This window comes from Podarcis gaigeae (genome assembly GCF_964106915.1).
Source record: "Podarcis gaigeae genome assembly, chromosome: 8".
NCBI classification, from domain to species: domain Eukaryota; kingdom Metazoa; phylum Chordata; class Lepidosauria; order Squamata; family Lacertidae; genus Podarcis; species Podarcis gaigeae.
The window spans coordinates 6,191,334-6,213,474 of record NC_139684.1 but is presented as its reverse complement, the minus strand read 5'-3'; the positions used below and the strand labels follow the sequence as shown (position 1 = coordinate 6,213,474).

General features: G+C 47.1%; 1 protein-coding gene across 1 annotated transcript in view; it reads left to right on the top strand.

Moving 5' to 3' along the window:
• The window catches only part of XPO7 (exportin 7), a 58,502-nt gene that overhangs the window by 31,908 nt on the left and 4,453 nt on the right, over positions 1 to 22,141 (top strand). The window contains exons 11-25 of the mRNA XM_083753191.1: positions 449 to 621; positions 1,515 to 1,708; positions 2,723 to 2,828; positions 4,968 to 5,103; positions 5,793 to 5,866; positions 6,712 to 6,792; positions 8,069 to 8,132; positions 10,827 to 10,935; positions 11,226 to 11,332; positions 16,902 to 16,990; positions 17,769 to 17,876; positions 18,980 to 19,062; positions 19,962 to 20,176; positions 21,076 to 21,214; positions 21,699 to 21,859. Coding sequence (XP_083609317.1) covers positions 449 to 621; positions 1,515 to 1,708; positions 2,723 to 2,828; positions 4,968 to 5,103; positions 5,793 to 5,866; positions 6,712 to 6,792; positions 8,069 to 8,132; positions 10,827 to 10,935; positions 11,226 to 11,332; positions 16,902 to 16,990; positions 17,769 to 17,876; positions 18,980 to 19,062; positions 19,962 to 20,176; positions 21,076 to 21,214; positions 21,699 to 21,859 — 1,839 coding nt within the window. The remainder of the gene's footprint in view (positions 1 to 448; positions 622 to 1,514; positions 1,709 to 2,722; positions 2,829 to 4,967; positions 5,104 to 5,792; positions 5,867 to 6,711; positions 6,793 to 8,068; positions 8,133 to 10,826; positions 10,936 to 11,225; positions 11,333 to 16,901; positions 16,991 to 17,768; positions 17,877 to 18,979; positions 19,063 to 19,961; positions 20,177 to 21,075; positions 21,215 to 21,698; positions 21,860 to 22,141) is intronic.

Sequence of the window (22,141 nt, the reverse complement as noted above, 5' to 3'; positions counted from 1 at the left end):
TAATTTCTGCACATGTGTAAAGCTAAGGTGAGGGAGTGCCTCTGTATAAGCTACTCTTGTTCTGACCAAATAAAAGCTACCGTAAACGTTGCAACTGGAGTGGTGAATAGAAGAAAATCCACTACCTTGGCCAGCGTGGCAGAATCTTGTTTGATTTTATAAAAATGGAGGAGCTTCCTTTTTTGTATTCAGGTGCTAAGATGCAGCACACACACACACCCCAAAAAATAAGCACGTTCAAGGTCCCAAGTACTGACTTTAGGTTCCCCTTTAGAAGCATACAAGTGTCCAAACAGATCTGCACTGTGCTGCTTACTCTACTTACAAATGTTGACGGCTGTTTGTTTGAATGGCTCCCATGTCCTTAAGCCCAAAGGCTGGGGGTTGGGGTGGGGGACGCTGGCCAGCCCGCAAGTGGCATTCCGTTTCCTCCCCTTTGTTCCTACAGCACTGGGAATTTGCTCCGAACAGCGTTCACTATCTCCTGAGCCTGTGGCAGCGCCTGGCAGCGTCCGTTCCTTACGTCAAAGCCACAGAGCCACACATGCTGGAGACCTACACGCCTGAAGTCACCAAAGCTTACATCACCTCCAGGCTGGAGTCTGTGCACATCATACTGAGGTAAAGAGGCCAAGGGGAAAGTGGTACTCAAGGAGTGGAGGAAGAACAGCCTGCACAAGCCCTTGTTTGGTACCTAAGCAGTTCAGGACCCAGTTATCTGAAGGACCCCTGTACCCATACATACCTACACAAGCTATAAGCTTGGTGCTGCGGCTGCTGTCCAGTGCACTGGTGAAAGCTGTTAGGTTGGTGAGTACCAGCAGCAGCGCCTTTTTTGTGGTGGCCCCCTAACCCTACAACATCCTTCCCAGGGAAATACACATGACTCCCCTCCCCCTCTCATAGGCCCTTTTTCATTCTGGTCTGTGTTGGGGTGATTTTAGGGTTGCTGTGTTTTAAGAACTTGGTTTTATCTGCTGCATCTGCTCGTTTGTTTTTTAAATGCTTTACAACTTGGGGATTTTAATATTGATCTGTTGTCGTGGGAGTTATTACCCACACAAAAATATGCTGTGGTTATTTTTTTACTTATCAGTCTTATTTGTAGCCCCCTCTTATTTGAATGCTCTCAGTCCCAGAGTGGGGAGGAAAGTAAAAAAAATAATTAAAAACCATAGAAAAATGATATAGAAAAATTACAAAATCATATCAACAGGACCAATAAACAGCTAAACAATTCTATCATAGGGTAAACAGGTAAAATTGCAGCAGCATGAATGAATGAATATTTCCAGTTTAACAAAATATGGGTCTTGGGCTCAACAGAGCTGCCAGGTAGTGATTTACAGGTGGATTTGCTGGCCTTCTACAGAGAGTTGCCACAAAACAACCACATAGTGGGCCTTGCCTTACAGCTTAGAGGTGAGAACTGAGCTGCGTTCTTTGGGAAACAAGCTTGATCCACCTTCTGGGAGCAGCGTTTCATTCTCTCTTGCTGCTTGCTCCCCATGCAGAGACGGCTTGGAAGATCCGCTGGATGACACGGGCCTGGTGCAGCAGCAGCTAGACCAGCTATCCACTATCGGGCGCTGTGAATATGAGAAGACGTGTGCTCTCCTTGTGCAACTGTTTGACCAGTCAGCTCAGTCCTACCAGGAGCTGTTGCAGAGTGCGACGGCCATCCCTGTGGATGTGGCTGTGCAAGAAGGTGAGGGCCCAGAGATCAGCTGCATCACTCCCGTCCATCACAGCAAAGAAGATTTTGGGGAAAGGGGTTGTATAGGGTGCTGCTGCTTCTTCACCCTTTAGCCAACCCAGTGTCCTCTAAGATTGTGACCCTTTGTGCATATTTTAATTAGTTTGTCATGGGTATTTGCTGTGAATTTTTCAGGTTGTAAACTACTTTGAACAGATCTTGGAAAAGGGGACATGAATTGCTTTCCTCCAGAGATTTGTCAGCAAAACAGATATGGCATGCGGCAGGAAGGGACTGTGTTTTGCTGCCCTCTTTTGCATCATTTGCTGCAAATTATAGTATGTGTTGCAGTAATGGAGCAGTGGAAATGGCAAAGGATTTTGGACAGTAAGAGAGTAGGTGGCAAGTTTCAGCTTAAGAGAAAAATATCAGAGGAAAGGGGCATTAGCACCTATTAGATCTCCTTCTGGCAGGAGATACAGAAACATCAAGTCAAGGACAAATAGACTGAAAAATAGTTTCTATCCAAGAGCTGTGGCCTTCTTAAATGCAGTAACTCGATAGTGTGACCTGGGAGTTTGATGGGTGTGGGTGTGGGTGTGGCTGGAATGTGGTTTGTTTGGTTGTTGTTGTTGTTTTGCTTTTGTTGTTTTTAAGGGATGGCATCCAATTTCGTTGCACTTGTGCAATGTTGCACTTGTGTAATGACAATAAAGAATCTATCTATCTATCTAGATGCTGGTTGAAACTACTGAGGTTAAAGAAAAAAGAATAGCAGTTGTCACCTGTGGTTAGGAGGAAGAAGAAATTAAAGCGCTGGCATAATCTGCTATTTAAAGCCACTGCTTTTAACTGCTTCTAACTATAAAATCAGCAGTGCAACAGATTATCTACTTTCAGAAGTAGAGTGGTTGAGATATTTTTAGTATGGACTGTAGATGCAAGGGAATCCCACCTTCCCCAGTTGACCATAGCTTTTCAGGGAAACACTTCTGTGGATCAGGACTCTTGCTCTTCTGGTTTCAGGACGCCTGACATGGCTCGTCTATATCATTGGGGCTGTGATTGGTGGCCGAGTGTCATTTGCCAGCACAGATGAGCAGGACGCAATGGACGGCGAGCTGGTTTGTCGGTAGGAGCCGTTGGATTCCTTAGCAGCCCTGGTTTCTTCGTGGTGAAAACACTAGAATATGGAAAGGGCCATAATGAAGAGCTGTTATCTGGGATTGGTGGCTGGCTGGGTGCGTGGGAGAATTAGTGGCACAGCTCTGTGGTTGCTCTTACCTTCAGGATTATCACGAGGGCTGTGTACTGCACAAGTTTGAACTCTGAGGAGCATCCATTCCAGAATTGGTGGAAGCAGAATAGATTATACAAATCTCCATCTTATTGCGCAGAGACTGTTTGCACATAGAGGGGTTCCTCTTGCCAAATACAAGTTGTGCATTCTGGGGTAAAACATAATTAGGAAAGTATAGAAAACGCTTCTAAAACAGCAGACAACATTGGGTGAGAAGCATTTTGAACTTGACTGAATACTTAACATTCTACACAGGTCAGGGATCCCTGAGAGTCTTTTAAGCCCTTGTAGTGGATTTTCTTCAATTAATCACGCCAGTTGCGGCATCATCTCTGATGATGCATGCATGCATGCTTTTCCTCTGAGATTGTGACTTAATTTTTCTGCTTGTGTGAAGTTAATGCACAGGAATTCCACTAGATATGCCTGTGTTTACTCACAAGCCTTTGAACGCTGCTTTTGTGAGTTCCCAATGGTTGCTGTTGTTCTGACCAAGTAAAAGTTGTTTTAAACATCACAACTGGAGTAGTTAATCAAAGAAAACCACTACACCCTCTTTGGCTCAATCCTACCTAAAATTTTGGGCAGTGCATTGAGTCATTTTCAGCCTGTAGAGAGCACAGAAGCCTGGCTGAATATTCCCCCTGCCCATTGATACAATTCGTTCTTGCATGCTGCTGACTGGTGGTTGGACACCAGTGAACTGGAGCAAGTCCTGTGTCTCAGAGGCACCTTCCAGTGGTGACTATCATGGCCGCAGGCTGCCTAACTGCCCGGTGGCTGCATCTTTAGTCTGGTGTCCAGTGACACAAGTGTCTGCCCTACAGTTAGCCCCCTCTCCTTGTGTCGAGAGTGTGTGCAGAGTTCTGCAGCTCATGCTGTTAATGAATGCCTGCATTTATTCAACATCTTTATCAACGACTTGGATGATGGACTCAAGGGCATCCTGATCAAATTTGCAGATGACACCAAACTGGGAGGGGTGGCTAACACCCCAGAGGACAGGATCACACTTCAAAACAACCTTGACAGATTAGAGAACTGGGCCAAAACAAACAAGATGAATTTTAACAGGGAGAAATGTAAAGTATTGCACTTGGGCAAAAAAAATGAGAGGCACAAATACAAGATGGGTGACACCTGGCTTGAGAGCAGTACATGTGAAAAGGATCTAGGAGTCTTGCTTGACCACAAACTTGACATGAGCCAACAGTGTGATGCAGCAGCTAAAAAAGCCAATGCAATTCTAGGCTGCATCAATAGGAGTATAGCATCTAGATCAAGGGAAGTAATAGTGCCACTGTACTCTGCTCTGGTCAGACCTCACCTGGAGTACTGTGTCCAGTTCTGGGCACCACAGTTCAAGAAGGACACTGACAAACTGGAACGTGTCCAGAGGAGGGCAACCAAAATGGTCAAAGGCCTGGAAACGATGCCTTATGAGGAACGGCTAAGGGAGCTGGGCATGTTTAGCCTGGAGAAGAGGAGGTTAATGGGTGATATGATAGCCATGTTCAAATATATAAAAGGATGTCATATAGAGGAGGGAGAAAGGTTGTTTTCTGCTGCTCCAGAGAAGCGGACACGGAGCAATGGATCCAAACTACAAGAAAGAAGATTCCACCTAAACATTAGGAAGAACTTCCTGACAGTAAGAGCTGTTCGACAGTGGAATTTGCTGCCAAGGAGTGTGGTGGAGTCTCCTTCTTTGGAGGTCTTTAAGCAGAGGGTTGACAACCATATGTCAGGAGTGCTCTGATGGTGTTTCCTGCTTGGCAGGGGGTTGGACTCGATGGCCCTTGTGGTCTCTTCCAACTCTATGACTCTATGATTCTATGATTCTAACATTGGGATAACAAACATTGGGATTTCCTCATGGCAGGGGCAATCTCAAACTTGCTGGCTAAGTACTGAGCCTCTGTGATGTTGCATGACCTTCAGTGCCCACCCCCTCACTTGTTGCCTCTCTAGGGTTCTTCAGCTCATGAACCTAACCGACTCGCGCCTGGCTCAGGCCGGCAATGAGAAGCTTGAGCTTGCCATGCTGAGCTTCTTTGAGCAGTTCCGGAAGATCTACATCGGAGACCAGGTGCAGAAGTCTTCCAAGGTAAATGCCTCCTCGGCCTCCTAGTGGCTTTTATGTTTTCGGACCTACCTGCTCTCATGCCATAATGAAAGGCTCCACCTGCGACTGCTTTTTTGTGAGTTGCTGGCTGTTGGAAGTCGGCCACGGTTAAGGCTAGCGGCCAAAGCAGAAGTCAAATGTTTTCATCTTGCAGCTTCTTCGTACCCAAATCGAGAGGTGCAGGGTGCTTGGAGGAGTTCCAAGTGAATGCTTCCTCCAAATGGGGAATACCGGGGTGGGGTCTGGGCTAGACAGAGGGCAGCACGGCTGTGAAGCCCAAAAGAGCTACCCCACAAGCAGCAGGAAAGAAAGCCTGAGCTCAATATAGCTATTGATGGCTACTAGCCACAATAACTATGCTCTGCCTCCACGGTTAGGCCAAAACGCTGGAATACCAGTTGCTGGAAAGCACTGGAGGGGAAAGTAGTTCTTGTGCTCAAATCCTGCATAGCTATAGTGAGAACAGGATGCTGGACTAGATAGGCCATTGGCTCTTCTTGTATTCTTAAATGATTCTAGGAGGCAGGTGCCACACTAAACAGCCATTGAGTGTTGTGGTTTCTTTTTCCTGACCTGCTAGGCTTCTCTTTCCTCCAGGCACCTTTGGTCTTAAAGGAAGAATAACAATTTCTATGGAGGCCTCTAAGCTTGGCTTTGTTTTCCGCTTCTAGCTATATCGGCGGCTCTCGGAGGTCCTTGGGCTGAATGATGAGACCATGGTCCTGAGTGTCTTCATAGGGAAAATGTAAGTGTTCTGACTCCTTGCCAGTTGTGCTTGTCCATCATACATCTCTGAAGCCCTTGAGCCTCTGCTGGGGGATGCTCAGAGAGTAGAAAAGGAACACCTCCTGGCTACAGGCTGAACCTTGGCCCTGAGTTTGGCTGATGGGCTGCTCCAGAGATGCACCTGTCCTCCTCCTCTGTGCCTTCCCCCACATGAGATTTCCCCTCCCAGCAGCAGTTTTACCTGGAGAGGAACTCACCTGCCTAGGCAGGAGTGAAAAGGCATGCTCTGTTTTGCACGCCAGTCACCTTCCAAGGCAGGACTGTTCTGCCCTTGCCCACCCCCTGGTAGCATTGCTCCCTTCTTGAAGGCTCCCTTCTTGCAAGTGTGGCCTGGGGTGAGCCAGTCGAGCTCCTGAGGAGCCAAGGGGGTCAAGCACTTCCCTCCCTGGCCCCCAGGCCGAATCAGCCCTTGGCTGCTCACCTTGAGGCCTGTGGCTGCTGGGTGAGACTCTTCACAAGGGCTTCTGGAATTCTGCAGCCGGTGGTGGAAGGGGCAGGTCGCCTCACGGCAGAGGGGCGTGTTGTCACTGCCGCAGGATTCTCTTGCCCTTGCTGCAGAAATCGGCCCAACAGTGCCACAGCATTCCACGGGCCCTGAGTTTGGGCCAGTGTAGCTTTGGGATCCAAGTAGTGAAGATTATCTGAAGGATAATTTTCTAGTCAACCAAATGTAAGTACTGTGACTTTACGCTGGTATTTTCTGGCTTGTGTCGTTGTCTGTGGCTTTAGGGGAGGATGGAGATGGGTGAGAGAAAGGAGGGGCAGTCTTGAATCTGAGTGCATTTTTTCCCCCTCCCCTTCTAGCATCACCAACCTGAAGTACTGGGGGCGGTGTGAGCCGATCACCTCCAAGACACTACAGCTTCTCAACGACCTCTCCATTGGATATCCTTTTCAGCAGACCTCTTCCTTGGGTTTGGGCACCAAATTCACACATCATCACAGTTGCATGCAGCTGTCAGGCAAAGCCAGGCTTCCTTGCTTTGATGTCCTTCAGGGCTCACTGTCCCATTTCCAGCCTGGCACTTGATAACTTGGTCTGCCTCAAAATCATCATCTCATTTCTCATTTTGCCCAGAAAAAAAAATGGCCCCTACCCCCTAGGTGATTGATTCCAGCTAAGTACTAGGGTTTTGCACTAGAATAGGTTAAATTCATTTTCTTAACTCGCTTTGTATTTGTAAAGTGCAGATAAATTGGGGAAGAAGCTTAGCTTAGTTGGGCAGGGAACAGGAGGGATCTGGCTTCTGGGATAGCCTCTTGCTGTCCTGGCTTCTGGGATAGCCGCATGAAGGCTCCCTCTGCCCAGAAGAGGCTGCGCGCGGCTACGGCAGAAGGCTCCCCCAAGAGCTGCGCTCCCTTTAAAGAGTGCGCGGAGCATGTGTGTGGCTCTTGGGGGCTTTTCCCCGAGGAGGAAGAAGGGCAGTGATGGGCCACACACAATCTCTGAGCGCTCTTTAAAGGGAGTGCTGAGCAGAGCCTCCTGCCTGCATTCGCTCCAGAAGACGCACACACATTCCCCCTTACTTTTTAGGAAGGGAAAAGTGCATCTTACAGAGCAAAAAATACAGTAATTAATAATTATGGGCTGGAAGAGGACCCGGAAGTTGCCTTTTCAACTCCCAGCCCAATGTGGATTAATCTCTGTAAGTCCTGACCATAACTAGGGAGCAGATCTACCACATGAATGTACTTGCAGAGCAGGTAACTTGCACACAGCAGAAGGAAGGTGAAAAATCCCATGGTGGCTATGTTCTGCCCCCACAGCTGGAGGCAGCAGTGTTTCTGAAAATCCATTACTGGAAACACAGCAGAATGCTGGACTGGATGGACCATTTGCCTGAGCCAGCAGGCATTTCTCAAGTTCTTAGGGTCACTAGCCAGCCTGACCTATGGGTCAGCAATGGAGTGTGTGAATGCATGAGTACACGCAACTGCAGATATTGCAATAGGCATCTTTGACATTAAGGGCCTAACTCGATCAGTCACGCTGGCTGGGGCTGATGGAAGTTGTAGTCAGAACAATCTGGAGAGTACCAGTTTGAGGAACCCATCTTCCCGGGTTTGCACCTTGTTGGCAGTCCCAGGAACCATCTCTTCATCCTTCCAGGGCTTTCTAACCAGTTTTTGACTGGTGCTGTTTCCTTAACATGACTTCTACCTACAGCAGCGTTAGGAAACTGGTGAAACTCAGCGCTGTGCAGTTCATGCTGAACAATCACACGGTAAGCTTTCAGCCATCTCTGGTGCTTCACTGAGGTTGAGTGAATTTGCATGGTGAAAGGTGTCCTTGATTGTTTCTTAGGATGAAGTCCTCCTGGCCCAGGTAGCTTCTGTTCCCAAGGTCTCTGCTGAATACATGGCAGCTCTCATGTCTTCTCTCAAGGGTTGTTGCTTGTGCTGCACTGCCCCCCTGTGGTGGCTTTTCATGCCGTGCTTCTAGATGGCAAAATTCTACATCCATGCATGAATCATCATGGGAGGCCTCTATGCTGACAATCTGAGAGACAGACAGAGATGGAGAGAGACTGTAACTTGAGGAATTGAGGGCAGCAGTACTAGCAGCATCTTTGCGGCCCCCTCCAATTCCCATGCAACATCCCCAGCATTCTAGGCTCAGTTCCTCAGTAGTCTTTGTAGATATGCCACAAATGAGTTATTCTAGATCAGTGGCTCCCAAACATTTTTGAGGTCCCACCCCTTTGGTTCCATGAGCTTACCCGCAGTGCCCCCACCCTATAAAAAACATACAGAATAGTGGTTTGCCCAGCCCAGTAAGACAGATAATAGCACAGTAAAATTCAAAACAGTAACCATTAATTGTAAGGTAAAGGTAAAGGTACCCCTGCCCGTACAGGCCAGTCTTGACAGACTCTGGGGTTGTGCGCCCATCTCACTCAAGAGGCCAGGGGCCAGCGCTGTCCGGAGACACTTCCGGGTCACGTGGCCAGCGTGACAAAGCTGCATCTGGCGAGCCAGAGCCGCACACGGAAACGCCGTTTACCTTCCCGCTGGTAAGCGGTCCCTATTTATCTACTTGCACCCGGAGGTGCTTTCGAACTGCTAGGTTGGCAGGCGCTGGGACCGAGCAGCGGGAGCGCACCCCGCCGCAGGGATTCGAACCGCCGACCTTTCGATCTGCAAGTCCTATGCGCTGAGGCTTTAACCCACAGCGCCACCTGCGTCCCATTAATTGTACATTTATCCAAAAGACAATAAAAACTGTTTAGTTCAATTAATTAAACAAAATTGGTGAACTCGATCAGGTGATGCCAGGTTTCCAAAGCCTATCACTCATTTATACCTCCGGTGCCCCTCTGCTGCCCTCCTGCCTCTTAGCACCCCCCAGGTCACCCCCCACACTCCGGAAGGAGCCGTACCACCCACTTTCGGAACCACAGATCTAGAGGCTGGAAAACACGGCTGCCCTTCAAGATTGCTAGAAGCCTGCTGTTTTCTTCTTGGGCAGAACCCATTGTCCTTCCTACTTGTCCCCAAATCCACATGGCAACGGAGCTCTGGGGTGTCTGCTGTGACTGTTTTGGACCCTCAAATCCAGCCTGCAGACCTGCCCTTCTGTTAGTCCCTTGTAGGATAATGACAACCTGAAAAAGAGAGAGAACCCTTTCAGTTTATAAAAGCCTTGTCTTTCTGCTTGCCTGGAAATAACTATTGCATCCTCAGGTAATTAGGCAGGTCCCTTGGCTTCCTCTCCATGAGTTTATAGTCTGTCATCTCCTTTGCACACACATCCACAACCCTGGATCTGAGATATCAAAGCATCCGAAATACGAGCAGAAGGAAGAGAGAGACCAGTTGCTGTGTAGAGCGGGGGTCAGCAACCTTTTTCAGCCGTGGGCCAGTCCACCGTCCCTCAGACCATGGGGGGGGGGCGGACTATTGGGGGGGGGGATGAACAAATTCCTATGCCCCACAAATAACCCAGAGATGCATTTTAAGTAAAAGCACACATTCTACTCATGTAAAACACCAGGCAGGCCCCACAAATAACCCAGATATGTATTTATAATAAAAGGACACATTCTACTCATGTAAAAACACACTGTCCAACGGCCGGACTGAGAAGGCGATTGGGCCACATCTGGCCCACGGTCCTTAGGTTGCCTGCCCCTGGTGTAGAGAGTATGCAAAATGGTTTTTTTCTGGATTATATGAGAGTTGCTTTGAGCCTGGGATTAAACTATTTAAATAAATGCATGCCCCCAGCCGTTGTGAAGAGAAGCGTGTCGGGATCCTTGCCTTTTTCTTCCCCATTAGAGTGTATGGCTAATGACCTCTGGAAGGTGCTAAAGAGGTCTGTTTTCTAGGCAGAGTTCTAGTTCTTTTGGGTAAGGGTTTGCATAGCTTTTTGCGGTTGTTAATTTTCAGGATACAGACCGGTTCAAAGTTGCTTCGCCTGATACCTTTACAATGCTTGGGCATTTGACTTGAGTCATCCACATTTGACCGCTGTGCCCCACAAGCTCATGGCAGCTCTGCCTTGTATACACAGGCCCAGGCCTTTCTATGGCTGGCTAGTATTGGTGATAGCATTTCAAATGCTAGCTAAAGTGCTACAAATTGCGCAAGTAAATACTAAAAAGAGGGTGTTTTGCTATGATTTCCTGTTATTCACACTTCTGTTGACCATTCAAATTGAATTTCAAAACCACGCCTAAATCATGACACTTGAGTAAGTGGAAAATCCTGTGCATTGTAAGCAATCTAGTGGAGTTACACGCACTTTTAAGCTGGGATTGATGACCAAATTCTAGTCAAGCTGCCCCAACTGCCGAAAGCAGGGCGAGGAAGACAGTGTGCTCTTGACTGGCCAGTGTGGGCACAAGCCAGGCACAAAACCTGCCCCTTCACCCCCTGACCAGCTGCTCCTCAATAACCTAATTTTTGTTCTTCAACAGAGTGAGCACTTTTCGTTCTTGGGTATTAACAATCAGTCCAACCTGAGTGATATGAGATGTCGGACAACTTTCTACACTGCACTTGGGCGCCTCCTCATGGTGGACCTAGGTACTGCACTCTGTTCTTACGGGACCACTAGACTCTTCTAGTCTTAACTAATTTAATTATTGGTGGGGGCAGTTAATAAGCTAACTTCCTGTAAAGCAAACAAATCTGCTAGGCTGCCGGGGGGGGGGACCTGAATGTTGATCTTTATCTTGTACACATTAGCACCCCAAAGTTCGCTAGACAGGCCAATTGAAGAGAGATACTTCTGCTGACGGCGAGCCCAGATTTGTGGCGTGTGTTGCTGTGCACAGGGCTGTAGAAGATAACAGTCCTTCATGCCTCTCTTCCAGGGGAGGACGAGGATCAGTATGAGCAGTTTATGCTGCCCCTCACAGCTGCCTTTGAGACAGTGGCGCAGATGTTCAGCACCAACACCTTCAATGAGCAGGAGGCAAAGGTAAGCTCTCGCTCCTCCAATCTTCAGCCACCTCCTTGCACAAGCCTTGAAGCCACAGAGAGCTTCTTTCTCCTGCTTGGCAAAACTTTCTGGACTTCAGCTTAACCTATCAGCCAATGGCCCTGCTCACTGGGACTGATGCAAACTGGAGTCCCAAACTTCTAGGGGGCGCCTGGTTGGCAAAACCTGGCTTGGAGGCTCTCTCTCAACTTGTGTTGGGCTCTTCCACATACAGTCTCTAGTGATGGCCACCCTCCTTCAGAATCTGAAGCAGGGATTACCTGTCAATGGAGGATGGTATCCTTTGACTTGGGCTCAAGGCAGGTGTTTTACAAATCAAGCATACTGCATCAGGCCATTAGGAGGAGGCTCACCCTCAACACCCCCCCCCCTCAAATTCCTGGTCCTGTCTGCTGTTGAGGCTAGACACCTTTTTCAGCCGTGGGCCGGTCCACCGTCCCTTAGACCATGTGGGGGGCTGAACTATATTTTGCGGGGGGGGGGGGGGGACAAATTCATACGCTCCACAAATAACCCAGAGATGCATTTTAAATAAAAGGACACATTCTACTCATGTAAAAACACGCTGTTTCCCGGACCGTCCACAGGCCGGATTGAGAAGGCGATTGGGCTGCATCCGGACCCCGGGCCTTAGGTTGCCTACCCCTGGGCTAGACGTTTGTCACAGCTCTTCTGCCTCCCTGAACTTCCTCGTTCCCTTTTGGCTACCAGTAATTTTTTTCCTCCCCTTCCTCCTTCTGCAGTGCTTAGTTAAGTGGCTGTCTGTATTTGGCCACTTAATTTTTTTCTCACTGCATACAGACCTCATTGGGATTTCAGGATGCTACCTGCCACCTGAACTGTAAAGCCATCAGGCTCCTCATGCAATCCTGGCCTGAAAAGAGCAATGACCAGTCCTTAATTTCATTCAGCGGGAGGCGGGCAGACAACCAACTAAGGGAGCTGGGCATGTTTAGCCTGGAGAAGAGGAGGTTAAGGGGTGATATGATAGCCATGTTCAAATATATAAAAGGATGTCACATAGAGGAGGGAGAAAGGTTGTTTTCTGCTGCTCCAGAGAAGCGGACACGGAGCAATGGTTCCAAACTACAAGAAAGAAGATTCCACCTAAACATTAGGAAGAACTTCCTGACAGTAAGAGCTGTTTGACAGTGGAATTTGCTGCCAAGGCGTGTGGTGGAGTCTCCTTCTTTGGAGGTCTTGAAGCAGAGGCTTGACAACCATATGTCAGGAGTGCTCTGATGGTGTTTCCTGCTTGGCAGGGGGTTGGACTCGATGGCCCTTGTGGTCTCTTCCAACTCTATGATTCTATGAACCACTCAGCAAGTGGACTCTCATCATGGATATTTATTTATTTATTTTCCACCCATTTATACCCCAGTTGGCAGAGGGGGGCTGTCCCTGGATTTTTCTCTTACCTGGCCCTGATCATTTCACAGGACTGTTAAAACTGTCACAGGCAGCAGATGCTAGCCTGTATGCATCTTTTTTTTCTTTTCTTCTCATCCTACGACAAGATGGTGTTGTGCTTAGAATGAATTTATGGCCTAAACACTGAATCATGGAAACAACCTCTAAAGCAAACCTTTCTGTGGTTCCTGATCAGAGTTTCAAACTATTCGGGGAAGAAGCCCTCAATGACAGGCTAATTGAGACATTATTCTTACTCTTATTTTATTTGTACCCTGCCCATCTGGGGTCTAGAGGATTGCAGAATCGGGGCATAGCGTTGATGTCAGATGACACCATCGCTCCTAGAACAAACCAGAATCGCAGCCCACCAAATGTGCCCTTGACAATTCACACCTTCCCTCCTGCGGGAAAGGGAAACGCGGAAGAAGGGGATTATCCTAGCAACAGTTTTGGCCATACATTGACTCCAGCAAAAGGAAGGCACCAGTTAATGTCACCAGTGTCCGGGTCTTCAGAAAAATACACCCTAGCTTCCCTGGCAATGCAATATCTGCTTGATAGCCACAGTACAAAACAATTCCAGATTCTCAGAAATGTTTGGGGTATACAATAGGGGTGTATGTTTGCTTTTTTAAATGATTTTTTTTAAAAAAACACAAAGTGAACAAACCCCATTTGCTTTTAAGTATAAAAACAAATGGTAATTCAAAAGAATGAGTTTTAAATGGGGAAAAGCCATTTGTATCTTTTGGGATAAAAAATTGAAACTGTCTGGAACAGCTTGTACTGTTTGCAGGGAGCGGGAAAAGAGAGCAGTCAGACACTGTCTGCACCTTTTAAAGTTGCCTATAAAATCCTCTCCGTTTGTCCTCTCCATTTGAAATTTGGCAAGTCTGATACTGGTTTTTTCCCCCCCAATAGATTTTTATTGAGATTTTAAAGGTTACAAAAAGAAAAAATAAAGAACATATTTAAACAGAAAAATAAAAATAAAAATACAGAACAATACAAAAACAAAGGGGGGGGGACAGAAAAAAAGATGCAGATAATTAAAGAAAAGAAAAACAAATCACTCCTTTACATAACTTTCTTTCCTTTGCTTATTTCCTTGACCACCTCACACCTCCCTTTTTTGTATTCTAATTCAGTTAGATATTTCAGCAAATCCTTTCCATCTTTATTTCTATCCGGATGATTTATCTTAATATACTATAATTTTACATTCTGTTCTTTCACCAATTAACAATCCATTTTTACTTAATCCTTTATATCATTTCTGCTAAAACTACATTACTTCATTCCAACACCCTTCTAACATTCCTTAATTTTACAATGTTTCTGTAGATAAACTTTAAATTTCTTCCAATCTTCTTCCACCAACTCTTCTCCTTGGTCTCGGATTCTGCCAGTGGCAAGTCTGATACCGTTAAAGAGTTGTAGGATGTTTCTCATTTTTATGTCATTTGGATGGAAAGCCCTGCAATTAGACAGCAAAAGACTAGCTAGGTTTGCTACCGAAAGAAACGGGAACAAAAATGTGAGATTAACGAAGTCAAATGCACTTGCTCTAATTCAGTAATGGAAAACAAATAACAAAACAAATGGCATTTTAAATACTGAAAACAAATAGAGTAACTAACTGAGATATGTGTCTTGTTCACCTCTTGATGTATACGCCCGGTATTTTTCTTGCCCGGGAAAACATTGACTTAGTGTTAGAAGGATGTTGGAATAATATTATATGATTTTAGCAGGAAGGATATAAAGGATTTGGGAATAACTGACTGTTAATTGATGAAAGGAGGAAAAGTAAAATTATATTATATTAAGACAATTTGCAGGACAAAAATTTTAAAATAGGGAAAGGATTTGCTGAAATAGACAATCGACCTAGAACACAAAAAAGGGAGGTGTGAGGAGGTCAAGGAAATAAGCTAATGAAAGAACAGAAAGGAGATTTGATGCTTTTTCCCCCTCTAATTTTTTTCTTGTTTAATGGGTTTTATTTTTCTGTTCCCCCCCCCCCTTTTAATATATTGTGGTGTGTTGCTTGGTTTTTGTTTAACGTGGTATGTTCATTTTTCCTTTTTGTAATTCTTGAAATTTTAATAAATATCTTTTTTTTAAAAAAAAAAAAAAAAGGAAAACGTTGACTTAGAAGGCAATTGTGCATCTTGAGCACCTTTTCATGTTGTGCAGTGTCCTGTTCCATCACAGGAGCCCAGGCAACCACCAGATTTACCCCCTCTGATAGTAAAGCATACCTGCATGTTCCAATGCAGCTGAGGCACTCTAGACTTTTTGGGAATCTATATTGTCAGCTCTGAGCCCACTTTCAGACTATTGCCTGTATTGTCTTCGCAAAGCTTACCCTTCTCCTGGGACGAACGCAGAGACCAGGGTTCAGTTGCTGTGATACAACATCATCAAGGCTGCCTGGCTAAGTCACCAAGACTTGGACACCAGGGTCTGAATCCTTCTGTGCGCAAAGTGATTCAGAAGCATTTTGGCATTTCCAAAGTCGCCTGGTGAATGGCAAAGTACACCGTTCATTTGAGGTTCCCAACAAAGCGTGTCAAAGAAATAGGTTCCCCATCTTTCCCATCATTCCGTCTCCTGACCAGAGACTTTGGGAGGTCCTGGTAAGAAGGAAGAGGTTGCATCATGGAGGAGATGAGCTGGCTGCCTAACTCTACTCCACAGCGGCCTGTACTCTTTGCTCCAGAGGAAGCAGGTTGTTCCTCATCTCTAGCCAGCAGAGAGAAGCCTGCCCCATCCCCACTGAGTGACTGAGAACCCACCTAGGCTTAACATCCAGGAGAGTTGGGGCTATATTAGTTCCTGGCTGTTTTGCTGCTGCTGGCATAAGCCAGTTGTGGCTCTTAGGGCTTCTATAATTTGGATAATCTCTGCTATTGTATCCCTGATCTGTTCTTCTTAGAGGCTGTTGTATCCCTCTCCTTCCTTCCCTAATCTTGAGGGGTTTAGTTTAATGCTAATTATTCAGACATTTGCTTGGTCTCAGTGGTGTTGTGCCAAGGCTCCTCCTGATGGATGCTTCAGTTTGCTTGCCTTTTGGGCACAAGCCCTGCCTTGAGAGTGAGTGAGAGGGCAGGAAGAATTCCTTCTGGATACCCTCCGTCCACCACAAGGAACATTCATAGTAAGTCCCACTGTTCTTCTTTGAGTGGTATCAAATGAGACAATGGGCCTGTAGATGTCGGTGTCTGGCGACTCTCCAGGGAACTTTCCACCAGTGAGATGCACGCAGTGTGCTCCATGTCTTCCCACTAAGGGGGGAAGATGAGCAATGAGCTGAACTGTGTTCCGATGCTGTTGCTCAGGGAGTACAGCACGATCTCATCTTACGTGCAATTGACTCACAATTTCAACCTTGCGTGGTTGAAAATGGGCTAGTTGAAATTGCACAGTTTAAATGCACACAAGACAGAGAGTTTAAAAGCTCCTTTTGCACCGAGTTTTCCTGCCACGGAAGGAACTTGCTGAATGGGCAAGTCCTGCTCAGCACGTGGGGTCTGGGATACTCTCGGGGAACTCGGATGACCTGCAAGAGCATCCCAGAGCCCTTGCCTGGTAAGCTAGGTGGATTTTTAAAAGCTTTCCACCTTGCTTTGGGGGCAAGGCCTGTTTGGCCTTGGTCTGCAAGGCAATGATACTTGTGCAGGGGTGGTTCCAAGGAGTGGTTTTAGTGCACATGGTTTTGCATGTACGAACCATCCTCAGAACGTAATCCCTGCACAAGGTGTGATCATACTGTATCCATTTCTACAGTAGTAATAATAATAATAATAATAATAATAATAATAATAATAATAATAATTTATTATTTATACCCCGCCCATCTGGCTGGGCCTCCCCAGCCACTCTGGGTGGCTTCCATGGAAACCAAAAATACAATAAAATATCACACATTAAAAACTTCCCTGAACAGGGCTGCCTTAAGAAGTCTTCTGAATGTCAGGTAGTTGTTTATCGCTTTGACATCTCGTGGGAGGGCGTTCCACAGGGCGGGCGCCACTACCGAGAAGGCCCTCTGCCTGGTTCCCTGTAGCTTTGCTTCTCGCAATGAGGGAACCGCTTCTTCCCCCTAACCCACACCTCTCCCTTCACACAGAGGACGTTGGTTGGCCTGGTGAGAGATTTAAGGGGGATTGCCTTTGCCTTCAACGCCAAGACCAGCTTTATGATGCTCTTCGAGTGGATGTATCCTTAATCCTTATGTATGTCCATTTACTTCTTCCTGCCACTGCTGAAAACTGCCTTGTGTTGCCTTCAACCCTTCTGATGATACTGCAGCTCAGGTGATGGGCTCTCAGCTGCTTCCCTGATCAAGAAGCAGGGCTTGCGGGCCACAGACTGCCACCTGTAGAATTTCTCTTGTCTTGACATCTGGAGAGGCTGCATGACTGTGGCCAGGGAAGAGAACCCACAAATAAGGTGCAGACATAGTGGTGGCAGTGGGATCCCACTAGGATCTCAGCCAAAGGGATCCAGTAAGATAAAGGTAAAGGGACCCCTGACCATTAGGTCCAGTCGTGGCCGACTCTGGGGTTGCGGCGCTCATCTCGCTTTACTGACCGAGGGAGCCGGCGTACAGCTTCCAGGTCATGTGGCCAGCATGACTAAGCCGCTTCTGGCAAACCAGAGCAGCGCACGGAAAATGCCATTTACCTTCCTGCCGGAGTGGTACCTATTTATCTACTTGCACTGCGTGCTTTCGAACTGCTAGGTTGGCAGGAGCAGGGACCGAGCAACGGGAGCTCACCCCATCGCGGGGATTCGAACCGCCGACCTTCTGATCGACAAGCCCTAGGCTCTGTGGTTTAACCCACAGCGCCACCCGTGTCCCTCCAGTAAAGTACTCATCCACTTTTCAGGCTTATTATCTGCACCCTAATCTGGCCAAATAACACCCTGAGTTTTAAGAACCTGAATAAGTCATCCTGGAAGCATTGTTGCCTCCTTAACGTCTGCCTCACAGCTACCCATCCTACATGCCAATCCTGCAGCGGGCAGTTGAGCTCTGGTACCACGACCCAGCCTGCACCACACCTGTGCTCAAGTTGATGGCCGAGCTGGTGCACAACAGGTAGGTGAGGGGAAGAGGGTTGGAACTGCCAGGGCTGACTTGCCTAGGAATGCAAGGGGGGCCATTCTTATATCTGCAGGAGCCTTGCTGGGATAAGGGGAAGAGAGGAGTTGAGTGGTTTTAACAATCCAATATTGGTAAGAGAGTTAAACAGGTTGTTATTTGTGTGTCAAAGTGCTGTTAAACAATTAATAAACACTGCCCTTCAGTTAATAATTTCCAGGGTACCACCATCAACTTCTCTACGAGATCACCTTGTTCCATATACACCCACTGGGCTGCTTCAGTCGGTGGAACTGGCACCACTACAGGCGCCATGTAATACCTATTCCGCATTTGTAAGGACTCACTATTTTAGTGTGGTGGCACCTACACTTTGGAAATCCCTGCCTTTTGACACCAAGCAGGCGCCTTCATTATACTCTTTTGGTGCTGGCCTAAAAAAAATAAATTGGGGGGTTTAGACAAGCCTTCACAGATGTTTAGAAAGCTGTTGTGAGTTTTAATCTGTTTTTGGTTTATTGTTGTTTGAACCTTTTGAAAATCTTAAATTACCTTTGTCATTTTTTCTTACCATTAATAATAATAATATTGTTTTACCTTTTATATAAACCGCTTGCTCTTTTTTTTACAAACTGTATACATTTTATGAAATAAATCTGAATAAGCAGACTTGACAGTAACAAAGAGCAATGCAAGAAACAGTCACAGGAGAACATTTAAACATTTGTTTATTTTATTTATTTATTCGGATACCACCCTTCACCCAAAGATCACAGGGCAGTTCACAACATAAAACTCACCAGAAGCTTAAGTGTAACCACGGGAACCAGGTCAGTTTTCCCTGGAAACAGCATAGAAGACCCCCGGCCTCTGTTTGCAGGGGCCTCTGAAGATCTGGACAAACCAGAAGTAGTCCTTTGAGCAGTGCATACTTGTCTGTGGAATTCCACAAGAGACCATAACGGCTTTTTATTTTCGGCGGCTTTTTAAAAGGATAGCTAAATTCATGGAGGATGGGCCTATCATTGGCCACTATATGAGCTCCAGCTCTTTTTCTCCCCAGACTTCAGCCAGCTCACAGCTTTGTTGCTTCCTTCCAGATCCCAGAGGCTGCAGTTTGATGTCTCCTCACCCAATGGCATCCTGCTCTTCCGGGAGACGAGTAAAATGATAACTACCTATGGTGGGTGTCTTTCAAGGGAACGGGCGTCACTTGATGGGCTGCACTAGGTTACAGTGGATGGCCAAGGGATGCCCCAGTCCATGACTGGCCTTAAACTAGTGGGGGGAAGAGGCAGCCTGCAACATTCTCCAGTCACAGACCTCCTCTAAAGGAGCAGATCTGCTGTCTGAAGTCCTGGAGCAAGAGGGAGAAAAGACCTTGCCAAAAGACAAACAGCCAGGCCATGGCTCTTCCCCCAGAACTTCCTCGCCCTCTGGCACTTTTCCCAGGTCGCTGTTGACAGTCTCACTTTTTCCTTCTCTAATTACATTCTATACTAGGTTATTCACATGAATTTTTGGATTATTTTAGAGTAGAACCAAAGGTTGTAGCGAGCAGCAACTATGCTGTGTTATAAAATAATCTTTAAAAACAGTACATCAAAAAGCACCTTTCTGTATCAATATAAAGATTGGCATTTATATTTATATAAAGAGAGCCAGTGTGGTGTAGTGGTTAAGAGCGGTGGACTCGTAATCTGGTGAACCGGGTTCGCTTCCCTGCTCCTCCACATGCAGCTGCTGGGTGACCTTGGGCTAGTCACACTTCTCTGAAGTCTCTCAGCCCCACTCACCTCACAGAGTGTTTGTTATGGGGGAGGAAGGGAAAGGAGAATGTTAGCCGCTTTGAGACTCCTTCGGGTAGTGATAAAGTGGGATATCAAATCCAAACTCTTCTTCTGGTATTGGCCCTTGTGAAGGCGACATGTTGAGAGTGAAGTAATGATCTCCTGCACATTCAGTGTGGCTTTTTGACTTCTCTGTTGACCTCCTGAGAATAATATACTCTGGGCTGAGGTTAAAGGGGAAATGTACTGAGCAGAGTTGAGATAACTAGCCTTTTAAAAAATGCTTTTGCAGGAAATCGCATCCTAACCTTGGGGGAGGTTCCAAAGGATCAAGTGTATGCCTTGAAGCTCAAAGGGATTTCCATCTGCTTCTCCATGTTAAAAGCTGCCCTGAGCGGCAGCTACGTCAATTTCGGTGTCTTCCGTCTGTATGGGGACGACGCACTTGACAACGCCTTGCAAACCTTCATCAAACTCCTGCTCTCCATCCCCCACAGTGACCTTCTGGTGAGCTTGTCCGCCTTGCATCAGGCCCTCAAACCTTCCCCCACTTCGGGGCACCTTGGGCAGCATTCCACAAACTCATCCCATAAGCGCAAGGATCATCACTAGCACAACAATACTTCTCCCCGCACAATCCTCAAACCTGCTTGAGTGTTGGAGGCGCCCCTGGAACAGATTTGCAGGTGTGCAGGGGAAGAAGTTCTGTCGCACTAGTGATAATCCTTGCACTGATGGGATCCTGGCTCAGCGCTGCTTCGCATACAGCCCCTTGTTTTACTGCGCAACCTGTGCACAAGTGTCACAGTTGGCTTGCAGTTAGTCTGCACCACAGATGGGCAACCTGCTATCAATGTTTTCCTTCTCAGAGCTTTTGCAGTTAAGATTCCACCTTCTTCATGCCTTTATGTATTTCCCCCCATGTTGTTTTTGACAACCTGTGCTACAAGGTCTGCACTGAATCCTGCATGTTGCCACTAACAGGTGATTTGGGCAGTAAGGCTAATGCCCCTTGCTAGACAAAACCATGGGGTTAACATGGCGTCGTGGGATCCAAATGGGAAGTTGGTCGGTAGATGCTGAAGAACGAGAAAGTGTGCTGTGGAGAATAAAACCACAAATTCCTCCTCTTACTTACCACCTCTCATTGCAAACACACACCTTGAAATTCTGGTGTTGAAGGTTCACAGTACATGGGCTAGTGCTTTGCACAAGCTCAACAATCAAAAAGCTGTATTTCCCGTTATGGGAGAGATGCTTTGAAACACACTGCTTCTGACAGCAGGGTTGCAGTGGGGTTGTATAAGCACTGTGCTGTTGCTCCCTGTAGCAGTTTTGGGACGCGCCAGGATATGACTCTTCACATCTCTCATACCCACATTCTCCTTTCCTTTCTTTGTTTGCAGGACTACCCTAAACTCAGCCAGTCCTATTATTCATTACTGGAAGTACTCACCCAGGACCACATGAATTTTATAGCTAGCCTGGAGCCGCACGTAATAATGTATATTCTTTCTTCTATTTCGGAAGGTCTCACAGCACTAGGTGAGTGTATCCATGTTCTCTGTGTGTCTCCTTGGATGTGTCAGGGATGGGCAGGAGCCTGAGGAGTCGGGGGATGTTTGGGCAGAGGAAGCAGTGGGAAGGAAGATCCAAGGGGCCAGTGACCTGTGGGGTGGGGTGCCTCCTTGTGAGGCAGCTGCCAGTGGTGGTGGAACAGGGGTCAGGAGGAGGAGACTGGGCAATTGAGACACATCACAAGCCTGCAGCCATAGGCACCTAGACAGATAATTAAAGGTACAGAATGATGGCGCCAGGCGAGCCTCCTTGAGGAGAGTGTTCCAGTAATGGGGAGCCACTGTTGAAAAGGCCCGTTCTCATGTTGCCACCCTCTGGACTTCCTGTGGAGGCGGCACATGAAGAAGGGCCTCAGGTGACGATCACAGTCAGGGTCGGTTCATATGGGGAGAGGTGGTCCTTGAGGTATTGGGAGTCACCCCACTCTGCCCCCTCTTTCCTGTCTTTGTAGACACCATGGTTTGCACTGGCTGCTGCTCCTGCCTGGACCACATTGTCACCTATCTCTTCAAGCAGCTCTCCCGCAGCACCAAGAAGAGGGCTGCCCCCCTGACGCAGGAGAGCGACCGGTTCCTGCACATTATGCAGCAGCACCCAGAGATGATCCAGCAGGTAAGGGGGGGTGCAGGTATTGGTTGCAGCCAGTGGCCTCCTTGGCTAATCCTGTGACACTCATGGAGCTGAATTGCTGAGGCCCAACATTGATTTATTTAGTGCATTTCCATTCTTCCGCCAAAGAATTGATGCCTTTGAATTATGGTGCTGGAGGAGACTCTTGAGAGTCCCATGGACTGCAAGAAGATCAAACCTCTCCATTCTGAAGGAAATCAGCCCTGAGTGCTCACTGGAAGGACAGATCCTGAAGCTGAGGCTCCAATACTTTGGCCACCTCAT